We start from the raw sequence: 22,796 nt of genomic DNA, 5'->3' as shown, positions 1-22,796 counted from the left end.
CGAGCTGATCAGATGAACAAGCCACATTTATCACATAAAAAAATGAGATTCAGCAAAATCAGCTTTTTAGCAGTAAAAGAAAAAGCAGTTTAAAAAATGCTAATTAAAATTTTTTTTAAATAAGTTTTACACCCAGTTAAAAAAAGAAAAAAATTATGCATATTAGTTAACTGAGAAAGCACTTTAAATTTGTTTTGTGGTTTTTAAAGCTCTTAAAAAAATTTCAAGAAATACAAAAATAAAAATTGATTTGCAATATTCAAGTACTTGTATTTAATTTCTAAAATAAAACAAACATATATTTAACATTTTATTATTACCTTGATATGTGAAGTATTATTTAGTGATAAAATCGTTTAACCAATCAAAACTCTTTCTTATTCAATCATCATCATCATCATCATCATCACATCATCACTTCATAAGGGGATAAAGGAAAGATGTGGTAAATGAAATAAGTAACACATATTTGTATGTGTACTTAATACACATATAGATTAACTTTTTATATGCAAAGTTTTAATAAGTGAATACATATATTTTTTATTGTAATAATAAATATACACAATTTTACATAAAATAATAAATTAATGATTATGCAGTGTTATTCAATACCAATCAGAACACCAGTTGGCGTAGTTTCATTTTCACTTTTACTATTTTGTGAAGGTAACTGTTGTTGTGGCAGTTGAGGTTGTGATTGTTGTTTTTGTGGTTGTTGTTGCAATTGACTTGTACCAAGAGCTTCAGTCTGATTATTATATCTGAATGCAGCAAAATCACTAAGTAGATCAGCGGTGGGTGTAATATCAAGTTCAGGGAGTAAATCTTGTGACAGTGCTGATAATTCATTAGAGATACTACTCATACTGTTTGATTGTACTCCGCTAACAATATTTATAATATCATCAGTTGTACTTTCTTCATTATTTAAAGTAAGACTTTCAATGTCTAATAATGCTTTAATATCTGTACTATCACTTTCTATTGCTTCTTCTGCTGGTTGTAAAAGCTCATCATCACCATCATCATCATCTTCATCCTAAAAATAATTAATAATATAATAAGAATGAAAATAAATACTGATATAAAAATATTTTTAAACCTATATTCTAATCCTCTTTAACCTATTTTGATGAAAAAAGAGATTTTTGTTTTTATTTTATTTTTCAACTGAATATATGTTGAAAAATTATTATTATTTTACATAATATTGAAGGTTCAGAAGAGTAACTGATACAAAAACAACAGTTTACAGTCAAGAATCAATTACCTTACTTAAACTTACATAGTTTAAGATTTTATATATTCAATAGCTGTTAACTCTAAAAATAATTACTCAAATAAAAAAAGGACTGTCAATTCTTATCAAAGCTTACAAAAATTAATTCTTTTAAACACTATTTTTCCTGTGATACACTTTACAAGTTCTTGATTTTACAATAACATTAATTAATTCATAATTACCACAATCTTTTTTAAATCCGTATTAAAAATTACACTAATTCAGCTGGTGGCTACTGAAAGTTTGCAATCATGAAATGCAATTATAGGGCAATTTTATTGAACTCAAAAAATCCATAATAAGGATTAGTCCTTAATTTCTGGTACCTGAAATATCTCGTTAGTTACCTGTGTTCTTACCATGCTACTAGTAAGATAGTCTTACATCCCAAATTTAGCAATCCTGTAAAATTATATCAGCAATTCAGTGGGTAGTCATGCTCTGGGAGTATCAATGCATAGATTAAATGATAGAAGATAAAGAAAAAGAGAAGCTGGAAAAAGAAACAACTTAGATAAAAACAGATACGAATAGGATTGTTTACAGTCCAATTCAGGAGTGACTTATGAAAATTTAAGTTATTCCCAAGCACACCATAATAATATAAACATCACTTCACTATAGCAAAACACATTAAAAAATCCAGACTAAAAAAAAATAAATTTGGATCAAAATTTCAGAAGCAAGCAATCAACAAAACATCAAAATTTATTACACATTTTCTGGCAATTTGCATGGTACACAGAAGCCACTGTAAAAAGGTTAAAAATTTGACAGAAAAATGAGATTATCTCTTTTTATAGAAAGTTTACAAAAAGTTAATCTAATCAGTGTAAATATTAAAATTTATAAAATGTTGGAAGAAAGCTTTCAAGTTCTTGATTGAACAAATTAAAATAGTGTGGTCTTCATTATCATGATCCATTCTAACTTACAACCAAAGATATTTTTTCAAGATTTTTGTTATTTAAAATGAACAATCAATTTTCAGAGTTACTGTTAATAAAATACTGTTATTTTTAAATTTATTTAGCAGAATTAACTGCTACATGCATTAATTAGCTTTTGAATGTTACAGTACTCCCAACCAACATAATTTTGCAGCCACAGTTGACAATCTTCAACAGTGTAATTGACTTATTCACGACTTCTAAAATTTTTATTTTTACCTTATGTTATTTTTAAAATACAACTACTTAATATGATAAAGATTTAGTGAACTTTCATGCATGCTGATCATTCACCATTTTGTTTTGGACCACACAGGTCACATGTTCTTTGAAATCATTTACAGAAAGCAACACGTTAATAATTTACTGACTGTAATAAAATATAAAGAAAAAATATAGTACCTGTACAACAGGGCTTGTAGATTGATATTGAAATGCTGAGTGAGCAAGATCCATTTCAATAGGAAATAAAGTATTGTCTTTAAGAAGCTGATAAGTTTCTGAATGGAATGCAACAAGACCGGCAACAAACTTTTGTAACTGTCCTACAACATCTTGAACATGCTTATTATCTAATAACTCTAATTTTACCAATACATCTGATCGTAACTGAGCAAATCTTGCTCTTGCATCTTGACGACAACGTAAAATCAATCTGTAATTTAAAAAATAAAAAGAAACTAATGAAGCATAACATATTAATACTAGTATAACAATAATAACAAGCATAATAAAGGCATGTAATATATCAAATAATAATAACAATAGCATAATATAATAAAGGACAATTACTATCAAAAAGTAAAATAGTATTTATTAAGGATATTAAGTTATTCTATCAAAAATTAAAATCTCCAACAGCAGACTACAATAATTATCTTCAGTATATTTATTATAAAATATTTCAGTAAAATAATATAGATCCATCTGTAGGCATTCCAGGTAATTAAATCTACAAGCACTCCTCGTCAGTCAGTCTACTTCAGTTTGTATGAATTTTAACAATTTGGTAGACAGATATCATCTACTGACCTTTACAAGGATTTCAGTTTTATTCTAAATTAAACGTAGTGGAAGGAGGATGGATGGATAGTGGGCATTGGGTGGATGGTAACTAGGAGGAGAGTGGGTGGATGGTGGGTGGTTAGTAGAAGGAGAGAGGGAATATTTTTGGTGGAGGGCGTATGGAAGACCTGAACAAATTTAAGATATTCATTGTATGCGTTATTCATAATGAGAATAAAACACATGATCAATCACGTATGAATCAAGCATGTAAAATAGTTGTTAATGTACACGATTTTATGAAGAAAGAACTTATAAAGTTGGCAAAATTCGAAGATGACAAACATTTAATATGCATTAAAAAGTGTGAAGAAAGAACCGCTAAAGTTGCAGCTTGTGGGATTTTAAAATCACAAATTCAAAAACTTTGAAAAGAAAAGCAGGATATTTTAAATTCTAAATCAAAGTTGTGCTCATTCAGCAAACCAAAAACTTTTATGAACTTTCGGCCGTAACATTCAAAATATCAAGCAGCTTCTGTTTGTTTAGGTGGTGTTCCACATTGATCATATCTTCAACAGAGCCTGTTGCCCAAAATGTTTTGATAAGGGTTTGAACTACATGGCAATGAGGAACAGGCGTATTACAAAAGTTTCAGAAAACCTATGCTTCAATAAGTCTATATACTTGTCATGTTCCCAAAAGACGTGTTCAATGAGAAAAATGCATTCTTCTACCAAAAGAACCATTATATTTCTCGCAACTATTGATTCCTAAAAACAAAGTGAAACAAAGCACATTCAATCACAATTCAACAACTAATGTCTTAGTTCATTACTGAGCAATGCCCAACAAACCCACAGGGCAACCAATCTAATGCCGAAAACACAGAATGTATCAAACAATTCTAAAGCATACTGCTCAGCCCAATCCATTAGAGCAAAAGTAGCGTACAAAGAAAATAAAAGCTTGCTTGAACGAGGCAGAGAGTCACTGTGCAGGGCATTGTATTACTCTTTTCTTGTAGCATTAGGCTCATTCAATTCTGTAATACAGTGTGTATTTAACTATTTTCATAAATAGCAAAAATTCATTCCACATTTAGAATTTATTATCATTTTAGTGTACTTATAAATATTTCTTTACTATGTGCAGTACAAAAACAAATAGTTTCATTCTTATGTTAATAAATTACTCTGCCCAACAATAAAAATGTTTTGGGCTCAAAAATAGCTTATTCTTATGTATTTCTGTCTGCTGAATTAATAAATCACCATAAAAATGACCAATTAGCTCTTGGTTTAGACATACAATGACATGTCATTTTTACCTGATCTAAATATTTAGTTGGGAGTAATTTTGTTTTTGGAGTTGTCACACGTGTTAAATGATAAAACACAATGTTCTCCAGCTGTTTGTAAGTTATAAACATTATTACTGTTGCTGTGATTATGAATTTTATATTGTTTGTGTTGTAATTTATGCACAATTTCTGGTTTTCAAGTGCTTTTGAAGTGAAAAACTTTTTTAATCAAAATGCCACAAAAATGTGTAAATTCATTGAATGATTTTTGTTATATTTGCAGTGAAATAACATTTTTGTCACAGAAACGCAATCTGACACTTCTTGTGAAGACTGCCTATCAGCATTATTTTGTATGAAAGTAGGGGACCAGGATAAGTCATGGACTCCACATATACGTTGCAAATCTTGTTCAATTATACTATGAAAACGGCTGAAAAATAAAAAACGATCTATGGTTTTTGTTGTGAATATGTTTGGTGGGTGCCCACAAACCATAAAGATAATTTCTATTTCTGCTTGACTCCACCTATAAAGGCAGGATTGTCCTGAAAAAAAGAGGAACAGTTCAACACCTTAACCTTCCATCTGCTATTTGACCTTTTCCACATTCAGATAAGTTTATCAATTCTTACTCCACACCAAAATTATGAGCTTGAAGTTGAAAATGAAGACAGTGTGGAAGAAGAAGAACCCAACAAGCCTTCCACATCCCATAACTCTGATTTTGATGAAAAAGATGATAAAGCTCACAGACTGAGTCAAGAAAAATTGAATGATCTCATTCGAGACCCTGATATAACAAAGGAGAAGACAGAACTTCTAGGGTCAAGACTACAACAATGAAATCTTCTCCAACATGATGTCAGGGTCTCACAATACAACCATCATCACAGGGATCTGCTTCTTTTTTTTTTTAAGAAGAAAAACAATCTTGTTTGCTGGGAGATAAATGGCTTGATGAAATATTTGAATTTGAATCATGATCCAACTGATTGGAGGCTACTCATAAACTCCTCTAAGTTTAGTTTGAAAGCTGGCAACTATTTGTCTTTCTTTTACTCCTGTTGGTCATGAAGTTCACATAAAAGAAACTTAAAACTTCAAGCATGGCAATCCTTCTAAACCGACATCAAATATGCTGAACACAAGTGGAAAATCTGTGGCAATCTAAAAGTCATCGGTACACTAAATACTGCTGCTTTTTATGTATGTAGGACAGTAGGGATAGGAAATCGCATTATATTCAAGTAGACTAGCCTGCAAGAAATCTTAACTCTAGTGAAAAAAGTGTTGTTACCAAGCCTCTCGTGTACCCAAAAGATATTCTTTCACACCTTCATATAAAGCTGGGTTTGATGAAAAATTTTGTCAAAAGTAACCGAGAAGGACAGGCCTTTAAGTACTTAAAAGAGAAATTTCTTACATCAGTGGTGCAAAACTTAAGAAAGGTATTTTTATTGGGCCACAAATTGCATAACATACACGATCCAGCACTTGCATCGTATGTGTATCGGTGCATTTTCAGCCGATATCAGGTACCTGTGAGTAGCTCTCATATGGCCTATCCAAAATCGACAGAGGACCACTTCCTCTCGGTGAATTTTTCTGTAGAAGGAATCCCTTGGCAACACAGTATCTTTGACATGTCGAAGTCTGTTATCTACTGTGGCAATCCAGTCATCTTTCCACCTCGTGCGAAGTGTGAGTTTTACATAGTTAATAAAGTCTAATGTAGTAACACGGGTAGTGAAGGATGGTAGACTACATGTGTCTTCAGCAGTGAAATCTGCATACTCATTGCAGATTGTCATGTGGGGATTCCTGATGAATCCCCACATGACTAGGGATCCAGCAGAAGCTCACTTGTGTGTTGCGATGGTTCAATTCGGCGATTGCACTGTAGATTTCACTGACAATAGGATGTCTGGAATAAAAATCTTTTAAAGTTTGGGGAGCACTACATGAGTCGCTACAAATATGATGATTCTTAGGGTTAACGATATTCAAAGCCTTATTTGTAGCAAATAGTACAGTAGTAAAGACACTTATAATACTGGGTAGACCAAACATACAGGTTCGGTCATTAAAATAAATGCACATCCAACGGTATTGTGCTGTTTCGATACATCTGCACATACTACTGCATCTGGGTTTGTCTTGTAGAAGAATATGGTGAAACATTTGCTGAAAGAAAATAGAATATATAGTTTTCTCTTAATCCGTTAAAATAAAATACTTCCACTTATTGTATATCACAGAAACTAGTCATAAAAATTTTTCTTTGTCATATTTGTTTTTCTCAACTCAAAATTAGTAAGATTTGACTTACGAAGTGAAGGAAACATTCAAAATAATTATTTGATGGGCAGTGTATTATTAATAAATCAATATATTTAAATTTAAAAAAAAGGAGATGAAGTCGAATTCAAACCGATGTGTCATCCCCTTGTATGATCCAAATAATTCATCAATTAAACTTTTATTTGGCTATAACTCTGGAACCAATGAAAATAAGTACAGTACCACTTGTGATATATGGTTGAAAATATCTCAAAGAGGGTTTTTTACTGCAGCTAAGAAAAAGTCCAAAATCCATATTTTTTAGATATTGGACTTTTTTGGACACTTTTGGTCCAGTCGATTACAATCAAAAGGGAAGGTGCACAACTAGATATTACAACAGTCCTAAAACCAAAATTTCAACAACCTACGGCTAATTGTTTTTGAGTTATGAGAGATACATACACACATATGTATGTACAGACATCATGCCGAAATTAGTCAATATGGATATTTATATTGAAATCTGAAAAGCGAAATTTTTCATGATCACAATGCTTCCCTTACTTTGTACAACGAAGTAAAAAAAAAAAAAATGCAATTCATACTAACAAAAAATCTACAGTACAGTAAATTATAAAATTAAAAAAATAGTAAAATGTATATAAAACTAAAATATTGAGAAATTTTCCATTAATCAGAAATTAAATGTAAAATTAAAAAATTTACTATAGTTCAATTAACTCTACAAGAGCCAGTTAACAGGTTAAAAAATATAAACAATTAGATACAGAAATATATAATAACAAATAAGAAAATTAAGTTACATGTAAAAATTTAATATTACATGAGTTTCATTAACAACAAATTAAATAAATAGTATATAGTTGACAGTTCAAGAATTATCCAAAAAACTTACAAAATAATTTATCAATCTGTTGATATTTGCTATTCTGCAACTTGTGTTGCATAGAGGGATTCTTTAAACATTCCATTTAACATGTTCTGTATGTTATTTCATTTCCAGTCTGTAATATGTAAATGAGGTTGGGTTTTGGGCTTGCAATAATTTTCTTTTTTATAGAAAATGAACATATATTTTAAAAAATTCAGTCTCTTTTTGTTTAAATTTTTCTAAGTAATCTTAAATAAATAAAATATTCACTCAAATCACCTGTATTCATAATTTCCTGTTTCTACTCTATAAAGTGGTTCCTGAAGAGCAGCATAACCATATTCCTCATCATCCATTTCTTTTACTTTTAAGCAATAAGAAAGATATTCAAATTTTGTATCAGCATACTTTCTTATTGTCAGTTTTGTATCAGGTATTGCCTTGTTCAAATAAGTACCAAGATCGGATAAGATCTAGAATTTCCAACAAAAAAAAAATATAATAGAAAACAATTAAATAAAAATATCTTTTTCTTACATCTCCACTAAAAATTTCTTCATAATATGTACAATTTCTTCATAAATTGGATAATCATAAGAACAACATAGCGCGCAAGTTATAAGAATGTAATGAATAGTTTCACTCTACCTCACCTCTAATAAACTAAAAATAATTTATTAATATAATTTATTTCTAAAATATAATTTAATTTATTTTTATATTATAATTTTATTAAATTATAATATAATTTTATTTATTAATAAATAACTAAATAATTTAATTTCTAATATTTTTTTTCACGCAAATCTTATTCAAATTACATAAAAGTTTAACTGACTACTTTTTTAAAACATGACACTATAAATCAATATAAACAACTGAGCAGATGTTTAATGCCCAATATTTAAAATTTAAACTTTTAATTAGAAATATTTGATGTATTTGTCACTACCTGCAAAAAAAATATTTTTTTAAACTATATAGGGATTATTTATAAGGTAAATGGAGAAAAAAAAACCATGCATTTTAAGTTTTGGTAGCCCAGAAATTGAAAATAACTGCATGACTATCATATATATTATTATATTAAAATAAATACTTATTATAATATTTTCATATTATTGTTGTTTTATTACAACAATATTATTATACTTTAATGTAGATTAAAATATTTCATCCCTCACTCAAAGATTATTTTAAATAGAAACATTATGAGAGATGTTTGAAATGTAATGTAGAACGTAATGAGAGAAGAAAATTTGCAAAAGTGACAGGTGCTGCCACGTAATGTCATTCTCCTGCTACTAATATTCCAAAACTTGTTGATCCACACTCTCTCATTTTATATCAATCATTATTGTTGTGGAATCAAGTACATCTGCTATGTCAACTCGTCTAAAACAATAATCAGTAATTGAATTTTTAACAGAGGAAAAAGTAAAATTCATTGTCATCTAAAAGCTAGTTACAATAATGAAACTATTGATCAAAGTACTGTGAGATGAATAATAAAATTTTGTGCATCAGAATCTGGTAAAGCTAATGTTGAGGATGAACCTTACAGTGGTCAACTATGTCTTTTTAAAAAGCACCAAAAGGAGATGAATGAATTGATTCAAAATGACTGCCATATTTTTACAAAACATTGCCAACAAGATGCACATATTGAAAAAACGAGTAGGAGACATTATTGTACAACTGGGCGGCCATAAAATTTGTTTATGAAGTTGAAATATGAAACAATACCACATCTTCCATACTCACCAGACTTAATGCCCTATGATTTTTACTTCTTTTTGTGATTAAAGAGAAATATTAAGGTATTCATTCCACCATACGTAATGAACTGAAGGATGCAGTGAGGTAATATGGATCAAGGTAAGACCACCAGCACATTTCATTGAAAGAATGATAAAATTGGTTCACCATTGGGTGTAAATACATGAAAAATAATCTAAGTTTTTGTAATAAATAAATGCACTTTTATGCCATATTTGTTTCAGTTGACTATTTTTTTTTTTTTTTGATTTGCTAGTTGTTAAAGACTATACATTACATTTCAGTTTTATTAAACAACTTTTCATTAACACAACAATCATTCTAAAATATATATTATATTTTCATCTATGTATGTATGAAATAATCATACTTGCATATATAATTTACTTTTTAAGTTACTAAGTTACAATTTCTGTCATGAAGAGATAGTCATGAATAACCATAAAGGCTTTCCATAAATCTTAAAAAAAATGTGTACAGACTATTCAAACATTATAAAAATAAACTTCATTAATATTTTTTAAACCAAACAATTTGTACTCTAAAATACAATATTTTTCAGACTCTTCATTTTAGAAAGAAATACTTAATTTTCAAAATATATTAATTAATATAAAAAAATGTAATTTGTAGATTTTTGTGTGTGTTTACATTTAATCCTAAATCCTATATAAAACATTATTCATACTTAACAATTCTATAAAAAATTAAACTAATCTAAATATACATTAATAAATTCAGGCTTTACAAAGATTTAAGCCTAATTTACACGACAAGCAACATCTATGTGTATCTTTAAATATATATTTTATTATATACCAAACCTATGATTTTTATAATACTCGACAAGAAAGAGAGTAGTTTGTCTCGCAATCACTTCCACCACATTACAAACAAATCTCCACATGTATAACACATATGACTATTAGAAAACTGTTCTATTACAAAAATAAAAAATAAATTACAATAGAGCACGATTTAAACGGTTCCTACTCAACTGAAACCTAGATTAACTAGAAAAGGATTAAATCACTTATAGCCAGGTTTAGTTTCAATGAATTTGAGAATATTAATATTTTATAATTAAATTTTAATTATAATAGAGCTCCCTCTCTGAATCATGAGATCTAGCCGATGGTGAGGGGGCTTGTTGAGAGCCAGACTAAAAAATGATTCCTGAAAGAGAACAGCAGCTGTTTCAGTAGTTGTTAAGGGCGTATGTCAGAAAGACTTAAACAGCCATATCAATAACATTCAATCTTCCGAGTACTGCACAGCTGAAAGATATGAAAAACTACAGTTATTTTTTTCAAGAAAATGTAGCTCTCTGCATTTTCATGTAGCAAAGATGGAGGCACCTTCCTTGGTAAAATATTCTGGAGGTAAACTAATCCCTTGTTCGGATCTCTGGGTGGAGACTAGTAACGAAGGGGTCACCAGAAAATTAAAAAAAATCATTCTACAAGTTGGAGCATGGAATGTTAGAAGTCTACAAAAGGTTGGTAGGTTAGAAAATTTAAAGAGGGAAATGGAGAGGTTAAATGTAGATGTAGTAGGAATTAGTGAGGTTCAGTGGGAAGAGGAAAACAACTTTTGGTCAGGTTATTTTAGAATAATTAACTCAATGTCAAATAAAGGGCAGGCAGGAGCAGGTTTTGTAATAAACAAGAAGGTAGAGAAGAGAGTAGATTATTTCAGAAAGCTTAGCGACAGAATCATTGTAATAAGGATAAAATGTCTATATGCCTAAGTGCCCATGATGATGATGATGCAGAGGTGTATACAATGAAATTGATGAAACAATTAAACACAAAAAAGGGGAAGAAAATTTAATAATAGCTGGAGATTGAAATACAAGTATCGGTAAAGCCAAGGAATGAAATACTGTGGGTGAATGTGGGCTGGGCAAAAGGAATGAAAGAGGGAACCGACTCATTGAATTTTGCACGGAAGTATAATTTAGTAGTTGCCAACACCTAGCTTAAAAATCATAATAGAAGAATACATACATGGAAAAAGCCAGGTGATACAGTAAGGTATCAGACAGATTATATTATAGTTAAACAAAGATTTAGAAATCAACTTGTCAACTGCAAAGCAGATCCAGGAGCAGAGATTGGTAGCCACCATAATTTAGTGATAATGAAATGTAGATTCGGGTTTAAAAATCTGAAGAAAAGGTATCAGCTGAATCGGTGTAATTTAGAGAAGCTTGAAGAAGAGGAGGTAAAGAAGATTTTTGAGGAGGACATTGCAAGAGGTCTGAGTATAAAAAACAAGTTAGAAAATACAGAAGAAGAATGGGAGAATGTTAATAAAGGAAATACTTAAATCAACAGAAGCAAACTTAGGTGGAACAAAGAGAACAGGTAGAAAATCTTGGATATCAGAGGAAGTACTGCAACTGATGGATAAACATAGAAAGTATAAGAATGCTAATGATGAAGAAGGTAAAAGAAACTATCGACAATTAAGAAATACTATAAACAGAAAGTGCGAATTAGCGAAAGAATAGTGGATTAAAGAAAAGTGTTCAGAATTGGAAAGAGAAATGATAATTGGTAAAACAAACAGAGCATACAGGAAAATAAGGAGAATTTTGTGATACATAAGTTAAAAATCGAATAATGTGTTAAATAAAGATGGTACACCGATTTATAATATGAAAGAAAAGGTCAATAGGTGGGTGGAATATATTGAAAAGTTATATGGAGGAAATGAATTAGAAACTGGTGTTATAGAGGAAAAAGTGGAAGTCAAAGAGGATGAAAGGGAGATACAATATTGAAATCTGAATTTAATGGAGTATTAAAAGATTTGAATGTCAGAAAGGCTCCTGGGATAGACAGAATACCTGCAGAATTACTGTGCAGTGTGGATGAGCAAGTAATAGATAGATTATACAAACTGCTGTATAATATTTACGAAAAAGGTTAAGTTCCATCCGACTTCAAAAAGAGTGTTATTGTCATGATACCAAGAAAGCAGGAACAGATAAATGTGAAGAATACAGAACAATTAGCCTAACTACTCATGCATAAGAAATCTTAACTAGAATTCTGTACAAGAAAAACAAACCAACATACAAGGCAATTATAAACATAGAAAGGCCTTTTTGCCAAAACGTTTTGATAATGTAGACTGGAATAAAATGTTCATCATTTTGAAAAATTAGGGTTCCAGTATAGAGATAAAAAAAGAACAATTGCTACCATTTGGAGGAACCAATCTGCAACAGTAATAATCAAACAGCATAAGAAAGAAGCCGTAATAAAAAAGGGAATCCGACAAGGATATTCCCCATCCCAGTTACTTTTTAATCTATATATAGACTAGCAGTTAATGACATTAAAGAACAATTTAGATCCAAAGTAACAGTGCACGGCTAAAAGATAAAAATGCTTCGATCTGCTGATGACATAGTAATTCTACCTGAGAGTAAAAATGATTTAGAAGGAACAATGAACGTCATGGATGAAGTCCTACGCAAGAACTACCGCATGAAAATAAACAAGAACAAAACGTAAGTAATGAAATGTGGTAGAAATAAAGTAGATGGATCATGGAATATAAAAATAGAAAGAAAATTATATAGATAGAAGGATTTTGTTATTTGGGAAGTAGAATTACTAAAGATGTACAAAGAAGGAGCGATATAAAATGCCGAAGAGAAAAGGAAAAATGAGCTTTCAGTCAGAAATATAATTTGCTAACATCAAAAATTAAACCAAAGTTTTGCAGTGAATTTAATGGTGGTTCTTTTATAGTATCATTTTCAATGAAATCAAGTGATAAATTAATTCTTAAATCAACAAAATATTTAAGTCAATCAAATCTAAATGGAAAACAATGAAACCATCAGAATTTGAATAATTGAATAAAGCACTTTTCCTTAAATTATTCAATAAAGAAAAAACAAAATTACTTTTTTAGGAAAAATTTTGCAAGGCAAAGATTGCTTTCATACAATCAACACTAGCTAAAAATTAGTTATGAACTTAGAATGCTAAAGATAAATTTACTGTAAACTTTTTTCAAATTAACATAAATATGTCTGTATAATTAGGTATTTGTGTGTGTTATGACGGTCATTTAATTTAACATTTTTATGTGTATTTAATACAAAACTCACTTTGAATTTTTTAAATTATTTTCAAACGTTCCCACTAATACACAAATATAGTAACCCATGTTTTTACAGTTACATTAGGTTCTCTATTTTTCTGTTTAGCCTCCGCAATCATCATAAGGTATTACTTCAGAGAATATTATGTATGCGTGTAAATGAAGTGTAGTCTTTTACAGTCTCAATCCAATCTGTCTCAGTCTCTGTCTTGACCAATCGTGTGGTTAATTGAAACCCAACCCACAAAGAACATCAGTATCCACAATCTAGTATTCAAATTCATATAAAAGTAACTTCCTTTACTAGGATTTGAACCATAGAACTCTTGAATTCAATATCAGCTGATGTGCGATGATAAGTTAACCACTAACACCAACCCAGTGAGTGTTACATTAGGTTCTAGCATATTTCAAATAAAAATGAATTAATTTACTATATGTATTTTCTGATGTAAATATGATACAAAAAATGTAATAATTCATTATCATTATTAATAATAAAACCTATTACAATTAATAAACAAGAACTAAATGGATATTATTTATTTTTCAGGCTATAAAATCCAATTACACTCAAAATTCCAGTTGGACAAAAACAAAAATCAATAGGTGAGAATAAATTTTTGCAATATCTATTTTTTTAATAATGCATGAAATATAATAAGTAACCATAAACTAAAGTTTTAAATAGTTGTATTTTTGTAAACATCTCTTTCTGATACATCAGCAATATTTGGTTAATAATATCCGCTTATGTATATAAATGTAAAATATATATCAACAGAGTTTCAAAACTTATGAATAAACAGTAAAACTTTGAAAACTTATCTCAGAAATAAAAATAGACAAAATAATTTCTATGCCTTTTGCCAAAAAGTGATCTGTTTTTCATCTGTTCGGCTTTTTTTAACAAAAATTTTTAATTAAAAAACGTATACATAAAATTTGATAAACATGTTTAACATAATACTTTTTCATGAAATAAATAAATCTTGTGTTTTAAAATGTTCAAAATTAATAAAAAGAACCCACGTCTGTAATCGAGAAAGGGGTAACAACATAAACAAAAATTGAGGGTTTAGAAAATAACTTACTGGTTTCATGGCTTTCAAATGTTTAATTCCACTTTTCTCCATTTGTCTGTGATAGTCACCAAATTGTCTAAACGCTTCACTTGCTCTTGGTTGAGGTTCTCTCACACCAATTGCAGCAAAGGCATTCCCGAAATCTATAAAAGGAAACATATACATTACTGTAACTGTAAAAATCAATAATAACAAAATGCAAACTCTAATATTTTGTTAGTCTTTTAATATTTTACATTTGCTAGAAAATTATAAGTTTAAAATACAGCAACAAAGGATTTTTAAAATAGATTTTTGAAACACATATAAATGAAAAGAATAATTCACTTATTGAGCTCCACAAATTGACAAATCTTAGCAGCTCTAGTGAATATTCAGCACTTCTGATGAAGATATTGATATAAATTCTTGATAAACTCTTTCTGATAAACTTTAAGTTAACATAAAACATTTTAAAATCAATGTTTTTACAAAAATGAAGTAAAAAATTTCTTTATATTTACAAGACAGTTCATTTCTCTACTTTGCAAGGATCACCACAGATTTATTCAATATGGTTTAGCTGGTAACTTTTCAATAATACCTATCTTTGAAGCCTCCTTAACTTTCTTTGATGTTGCTTTCATCTAACCTGCTTTATATCATATTTATCAAAAAGTGTGACACATAAAATTACACTATTACACAAGCTAATATCTTAATTCCAACAAGAAACTGCAATGACGTGAAACACTGAGTTATTTATATAACTAGTTTGTACCAGACTACACAGATCAGTATAATAAATAAGTACAGTTTATGGTTCAAATAGTTGGGTTGGATATATTGTGTTAGATTCCTGTTTTTTGTTCTAAGTTCTCACTAAGGCTATAAACTCAGAATATAAAATCCATTTTAGTTTCTGCAGAAAACTTTTCTTTCTACAGAATTTTGAATTTCCTAAAAAAATTACAAAATCTTCTAAGTAACATTTTTTGGCACACTTTCTTAACTTTAGCTAAAATTTATATTAATTATACATGACCTAGTTTTTTTTCTGCATTAATTTCTTTTGAAGCATATTAAGTTCATTTCTTTTCAATTTATTTTTTTTATTTTTGTTTTTAATTTATGGATTTATTTTTCAATATAATATACTTTCTTTAAAACTATCACAGAAATAAGATATTTTGTCAAAATTTAAAAATAATTGTTTTCCAAATCTATATTTATTTCAATTATTCATTTATAAAAATTGTGTTTATTTTTATAATTTTTTTATTGATAATATTTTTTTATCATCTGATCTTCCTGTTTTGCAGATAATCCGACAGTTTTTCAGAATTTTTGGTGAAAAAATTCAATGAGGTTTTGATAAATACATGAAGTTCAATGACCACATCATCCAAGCCTACAGAGAGGAAAAGTTGCTGATGAGGAACAGATACTAAGATCTACTTGATCTTAGTATTACTTTCTTTGACGTAAAGTTGTTTACCATATACCCAGTTCCTTTGATGAACAGAATCAGAGTGTCATATGCATTTCTGTGTCTTTATCATGCTGAAATGCAATCATATACTTGGTTCTGTAAAGAAGACAACATAAAACCACTCTTCTCCTCACTATCTCTATTATGTCTGTCACAAGAATTGTTGTATATGAAGATTAGCGATAAAATTTTTAGAAGCGATTGTCTGACTGACTTGTTTCTGTCTGGTTGTCAACAATCACTACGATTAAGGCTACTAACATAAATTAATTTATTTTTAACTTCCTATTATTCAGACACAAGAAAAGATTAATTAGATTTGTGGATAATTACATGAAAAATCATTATATGTCAAGTGTGTTGAGTTTACATTTCTCTAAAAATAGACAAGGCACTTTTAAACCAACACAACACATACATATTCCACAATGTGAGTTTGGCTTTACCTACTACTTAACTTTCAAAATCTGGCCAAAACATGAATTTATTATAACTTTCTTAAAGAAGTACATTAAAAAAAAAAAGGATAATTCAGCATATTTTTTTTTTTATTTTAGAAAATTATTAGCTATGAATAGACTTAGAATCAAGTGATAAACCTACAGTCATTAACTCAGAAAAAATAATCTGTAAAAGTTTAAATAGAAAATTATTTACCTTTATGAACTTGAAGAAGATTGTATAAAGCCTTCATTAATCTTTTAGCATGATCAACAAGACCTCTATAAGTAACCTCAGTTTTTTCTAGTTCTTCTAATTTCTTTACAAGAGTATCGTTACATAAAATAGCTCTAGAAAGGCCAAGTGCATCAGCTGTTGCAGCACTCATATTTTCAACCAATCGATGCTTAACTTTTTTCAGGACAATATCCAATGTTTTCCCTTGTTGTGGATCTGCATGTAATTTGTTGTACTTAATGCTTACTTCATCCTGTTGCATAAAAAATTAACAAAAGAAGAAAATGGATAAATTACAAATGCTACATTCATTTTTTAGATTAAATAAGATTAAAATGTTATAAGTAAACTCATAAACCAAAATTGTCAATTTCTTTGAAACTTTTAAATAATTATTAAAAAAAAATAAATTTAGCATTAAATAATAAAAAAACAGTGTTGATGTTCTTGTTTTTTTTGTTTTTTTTTTTTTAATTAGGTAAAATTATTAAAAAGTAGGTAGAATCTAAATTGTCTGTTCATTGAGTAATAAAACCTGACTACACATTTAATTATAAACATGCAGTTATGCGTTTATAATTGTATGCAATGGAGGGTATTGGCATTTTTATTAGATATTTGTTTAAAGCAGAATCTGTTTGAAAAATGCATAATCATTAGCTCTTCAAACTGTTTAACTGGCGTTTGGTACATTTTTTTTTCAAAAAGTTTTTCTATACATAAATAACTTAGTTTTACAAAAGACTATTGGTTGTAGTAGTCTTTTTTCATATGTGTTCATTATTAGTATCTCCAGAATAACACCAACACACCAACATCAAGTACAAAGTGTACAGTATGTATTATAACTAACAGTACTTGTTATAACTAACATGTAAATTAATTAAATAAAATTAATAAATATTTTATTTATTTTTTAACTTTATTATTTAAACTATTACAGACTGTAAATATCTTGCTTTCAAATGACAGAAAATTTTCCACAAAAGCTCTTAGAAAAGCTGATTATGCTGCTTCTTTCTAATGAAATACTAATTGGTAACTTATCTGACATGACTGCTTAATAACTGTTACTGATGTTCCACTGATGAAGGAGCAGGACAATCAACTCCAAAAATATCCAGAAAAATAATTTTCAAATATTAAAACTGAACTGCAAATACTTTTTGAAATTGTTTTAATCTTTCATCAGTTTTAGAAATTTTTTTCTTTTACATATCAGTACATAATTATGCATTTACAAATCTTGTCAAGGAGAGTAATGCTACTCCATGAGTAAGACTCATATTTTTTTATAAACTAGAATTATTAAATAAATATAATTAATATGGGGGTAATAAAGAAAACAAAACATTATCATGGACTGAAGAATAAAAACGTAAGGTAAAATGCAAATACTGCATTTAATAAACCAATTCTTATAGATTACTGATAATACAAACATTAGTTGCTGTTTTGGAGTACTGCTGACATTTATCATTGACTAAGATATAAATATCAATGTTTGACTTTTATATATTTTTATCTTATATTATTAAAAGTACATATTTTTCAACTGATAATTAATTATGTTAAAATTAAAAACAATTTTTAGAAAATAATTTAACTAAAATGTTAGTAAAAACTCTAAATATGAAACAATACCCTGGGAAAGATAAGAGTAATAACAAATTAAACTGGAAAAATGAAAATAAATAATACAAATTAATTAAATCTAGCAAGATTTTATTACATTGGCACATTATTTTTTTTTTTTTGTTTCAGTTATTCAAAATTGATAGACTTAAAAATGTATGACTATTTTATAATTAAAAAAAAACACACACACACTTGGAACGTTCTAGAAGCAGCAAACAATTTTCCAGAAGACCCTGAAACAAAACTGAGGAAAAGCTAACATCAATTCAACTGGGAATGACCCAGGAAAATTGAGATGCATAAAACCAAAACTACTTCAGCAATTCATTTCATAATTAAAAACATTATTAAAACCTGTTTCAGATAAATAAAAACTAAATTTAATTAATTTAGTAGAATTTAATAATACACTGTCATCACCTTGCATGATTGTATCATCTTAGCAACCTCAACTTTCGTCTTTCCTTTTACAGAATTTCCATTTACACCAACCAGCTCATCACCGCTTTGTAATGTACCTTCTTTTGCTGCAGGTGTGTTATCAAAAACCTGAACATATAAAGATTATAAGTGCACAGAATGAAAAAATAACCATATTGAAAATTAAAATACTTTTTTCAATAACACTCACAACAGTATAATTAAAGAATCATAAATTTCCCACAAATGGGGAAAAAATTGTTTTCACAGAAGGAATTTTAATAATTTTTATGAGCAGTAATTTTGTTCAATTAACATATCACTGAAAAACTAACAGAAACATTTTTTTCCATTTATTTATTATATGATACATGGTTGTGATGTGTCCAAAATATTAAAACTAAGCATTTAAATTATTATAATACGAAACTATACATAATATTTATAGTTTATAGTTATACATAATATTTATATAGGTATTATTACAGACTTCAGTAGAGCTACAAATTGACGTCTAGTTTTTCCAGCCATTCAATTCCAGGTGGGGGTTAAAGCAATAAACATCTTATGGATCTTCTTTGTATGCTCACTATGAACAGTACTTAATTAGATGCTCAAACATTTAGAGTGACTCACCATACTCACAACCAACCATAAGTGACATACCCCATTTTTTCATAAAGTAATTGCATTTATTTCATAAAGTTATATTTTAGTCTACATCATAACTGTCTTGGTAGAAGAAAGCCTAGCACTTGTGCATGGACCGCCTCTATCCATTGGCAGCTGTACTTTTAATTATGAAAGCTTTCATGGTGGTTACAGACCCCAAATATTGAAAACATACCATGCAATTTCAGATCCTCCTCAATCACTATCTCACACTCCCTGAATGTTTTATATTGTGAGTGAGAGCAATATCATCGGTATACATGAATTTCCTGAAAGAGGACAGAATACATGATTCCTGAAAGAAAGCAGCAGCTCTTTCAGTAGTTGTTAAGAGCATAGGTCAGGAGGACTTAAACGGCCATATCAACATCACTTAATCTTCTGAGTACTGCGCAGCTGAAAGCAATGGAAAACTGCAGCTGCTTTTTTCCCAAGAAAATGTAACTGTATAACAAAGGTGGAAGCGCCTTACTTGGCAAAATATTCCAAGGTAAACTAGTCCCCTGTTCGGATATCTGGGGGAGACTAGTAAGGAAGGAGTGACCAGAAAATTAAAAAAATCATTCTACAAGTCAGAGCATGAAATGTTAAAAGTGTAAAAAAGATTGGTAGGTTAGAAAATATAAAGAGGAAAATGGATAGGTTAAATGTAGATGTAGTAGGAATTAGGGAGGTTCAGTGGGAAGAGGAACACAACCTTTGGTCAGGTGATTTTAGAATAATTAACACAGCTTCAAAAAAAGGGCAGGCAGGAGTAGGTTTTGTAATGAACAAGAAGGTAGGGAAGAGAGTAGAGTATTTAAAAATTCATAGCGACACAATCATTGTAATAAGGATAAAATCAAAACCTAAGCCAACAATAATTGTAATCGTCTATATGGCTACAAGTGCCCATGATGATGAAGAGGTAGAGAGGGTATAAGAAGAAATTAACAAAGCAATTAAATACATAAAAGGAGATGAAAATTTAATAGTAGTTGGAGATTGAATGCAAGCATTGGAAAAGGCAAGGAAGGAAACATTATGGGTGAATATGGACTGGGCAAAAGGAATGAAAGAGGGGACTAACTTATAGAGTTTTGCACGAATTATAGTTTAGTAATTGCCAACACCCAGTTTAAAAATCATAATAGAAGAATATACACATGGAAAAAGCCAGGTGATACTGCAAGGTATTAGATAGATTATATCATGGCTAAGCAAGGATTTAGAAATCAACTAAGTGACAGCAAAGCTTACCCTGGAGCAGACAATGATAGATTTTAAAATGTTCAGCATTTTAAAAAAATTTGGGGTTCAAGTACAGAGATAGAAGAAAATTGCTAACCAAATAGCAACAGTAATAACTGAAGATCATAAGAAAGAAGCCGTAATAAAAAAGGGAGTCCAACAAGAAAGTTCTCTATCCCCATTACTTTTTAATCTATATATAGACTAGCAGTTAATGACATTAAAGAACAATTTAGATCTGGAGTAACAGAACAAGGTGAAAAGATAAAGATGCTAAGATTTGCTGATGGTATAGTAATTCTAGCCGAGAGTAAAAACGATTTAGGAGAAACAATGAACGACTTGGATGAAGTCCTACGCAAGAACTATCGCATGAAAATAAAAATTTCAATTATTATTCTTATTTTATTGTACAATAGTCTCTCTAACAACTTAACAGACACTCAGCAATGATACGGGACGACAGCTAGCGGTATCTGTCACAGGTCTCCTGGTTTCAATGTCCTACTTCTCTTATTCTTTTTCATCAAGGATGGTAATTTCACAAAGATCAATATGTTATTATAGAAAACCTTCAACCACTGTCTAGTATTCCAGCCACAGTTCTTCAAGAATTCAAAATAGATTTCATCCCCACCAATGGGTTTAAATGTTTTATTGACCTATGCAATTGCCTGATCAACCTCCCTCATCTCAAAGAATACTGAAAATTGCATTGTCTGAGCAGAGCTTGACTTATTCATAGTTAGTGCCCCTTAGTCTTCCTCTATATTATTTTGTAATTTTATATATATTTTAATTTTTCTTTATTTTTTTATATTACATAGACATATTAGAATCCACTGTTAAACATTGACATGTTTATATGAATATATAGAGCATAACATATTTACAGCCTAAAAAGTTGAATAATTCATGCATATTATGCAATAATTTTTTCTTTTAGTTATTACCTTGGCTGCAATATTTTTTTTTTTAATGCATGCAATTTCCATGCATTACAAGTCCCCATTGTCAGTACTTAATTTCCAGTAGTTCATTACAGGACACCCAATCTTATAAATTTTTGCATCTTCCAAAGCTATCTGTCAGTCATTAGAACTATTTGTATAATTTAGCAGTGTTATGAGGTGTACAAATGTGTAAATGTGTACATCATTTAGGCTCAAACTGTGCCAATCCTATACATCCAGTATCACACCAAAGTGGACAGTAAACTGAACTTTTGTACCACTACCTAGGCCCTGTACCACAAATAAGAGATATAGAAGAGAGAATAGGATGCCTCACTGAAAATGCTCAACCATTGCCAGTACCACAGCCAATGTGTTAAGTAAGAAGAAGAAAAAAATCCTGTAATCATAAAATATTTTGTATTTCCTGAAAATATTATATTTCCCTTTGCATGTTATTCAAGCAGAGAAGCGATTTTTCCAATATTCTTTACATTATTTTAGCACCTACTTAAATGGTCAATACAGAATTAACTTTTATTATTATTATCATTATGAAATAACTATACAATTAATTAATAATTATATAATGACTTATTAATAACCTTACTATCTTCTCATTTATTAATCTCTTTTAAACTTCTTTTAATTATTCTTAAGTATTCTCACCTATTGGATCTGATTAGAACTTCTTAAAACAAATTACACAAAAATTAGTTCAATATTGCTTATGAGTAAGTTTTTTAAGTTTATATTTTTAAGTTTTAAGTATTTTTTAATTTTTTCAGTTAACATAAATATAATCCATCAAAAAATATATGCGTTTAGGATCATTGTAGATTTAGGTTATTTAAGGTCATTCACCATAGTCAGTAATTTTTTTTCAATTTACATCTACTTCATGCTAGCAGTATCGAAAATGATGATGATTTTTGTAGGCAATTAGAAATAATTTGGTTATTTATATTGATTCTGATACTCTTAAGCTACTCTACAAATTTTTATTCAACAAATTTAAAAATAA

General features: G+C 29.2%; 1 protein-coding gene across 6 annotated transcripts in view; it reads right to left on the bottom strand.

Moving 5' to 3' along the window:
- Positions 1-497: 497 nt before the first annotated feature.
- PICK1 (protein interacting with PRKCA 1) overlaps positions 498-22,796 on the bottom strand; it is a 78,565-nt gene continuing 56,266 nt past the window's right edge. For all 6 annotated transcript variants that reach the window (XM_075369960.1, XM_075369963.1, XM_075369959.1 and 3 more), the window contains 6 exons: positions 18,918-19,046; positions 16,839-17,112; positions 14,720-14,853; positions 8,001-8,194; positions 2,638-2,890; positions 498-1,042 (listed from right to left, as the gene is read on the bottom strand). In XM_075369960.1, coding sequence (XP_075226075.1) covers positions 605-1,042; positions 2,638-2,890; positions 8,001-8,194; positions 14,720-14,853; positions 16,839-17,112; positions 18,918-19,046 — 1,422 coding nt within the window. In that variant the 3' untranslated portion in view covers positions 498-604. The remainder of the gene's footprint in view (positions 1,043-2,637; positions 2,891-8,000; positions 8,195-14,719; positions 14,854-16,838; positions 17,113-18,917; positions 19,047-22,796) is intronic.

The sequence above is a fragment of the Lycorma delicatula genome, chromosome 6, assembly GCF_047948215.1.
Source record: "Lycorma delicatula isolate Av1 chromosome 6, ASM4794821v1, whole genome shotgun sequence".
Lineage (NCBI taxonomy): Eukaryota > Metazoa > Arthropoda > Insecta > Hemiptera > Fulgoridae > Lycorma > Lycorma delicatula.
The sequence above is the reverse complement of the archived record's forward strand: the minus strand, read 5'-3'. Positions and strand labels throughout refer to the sequence as shown.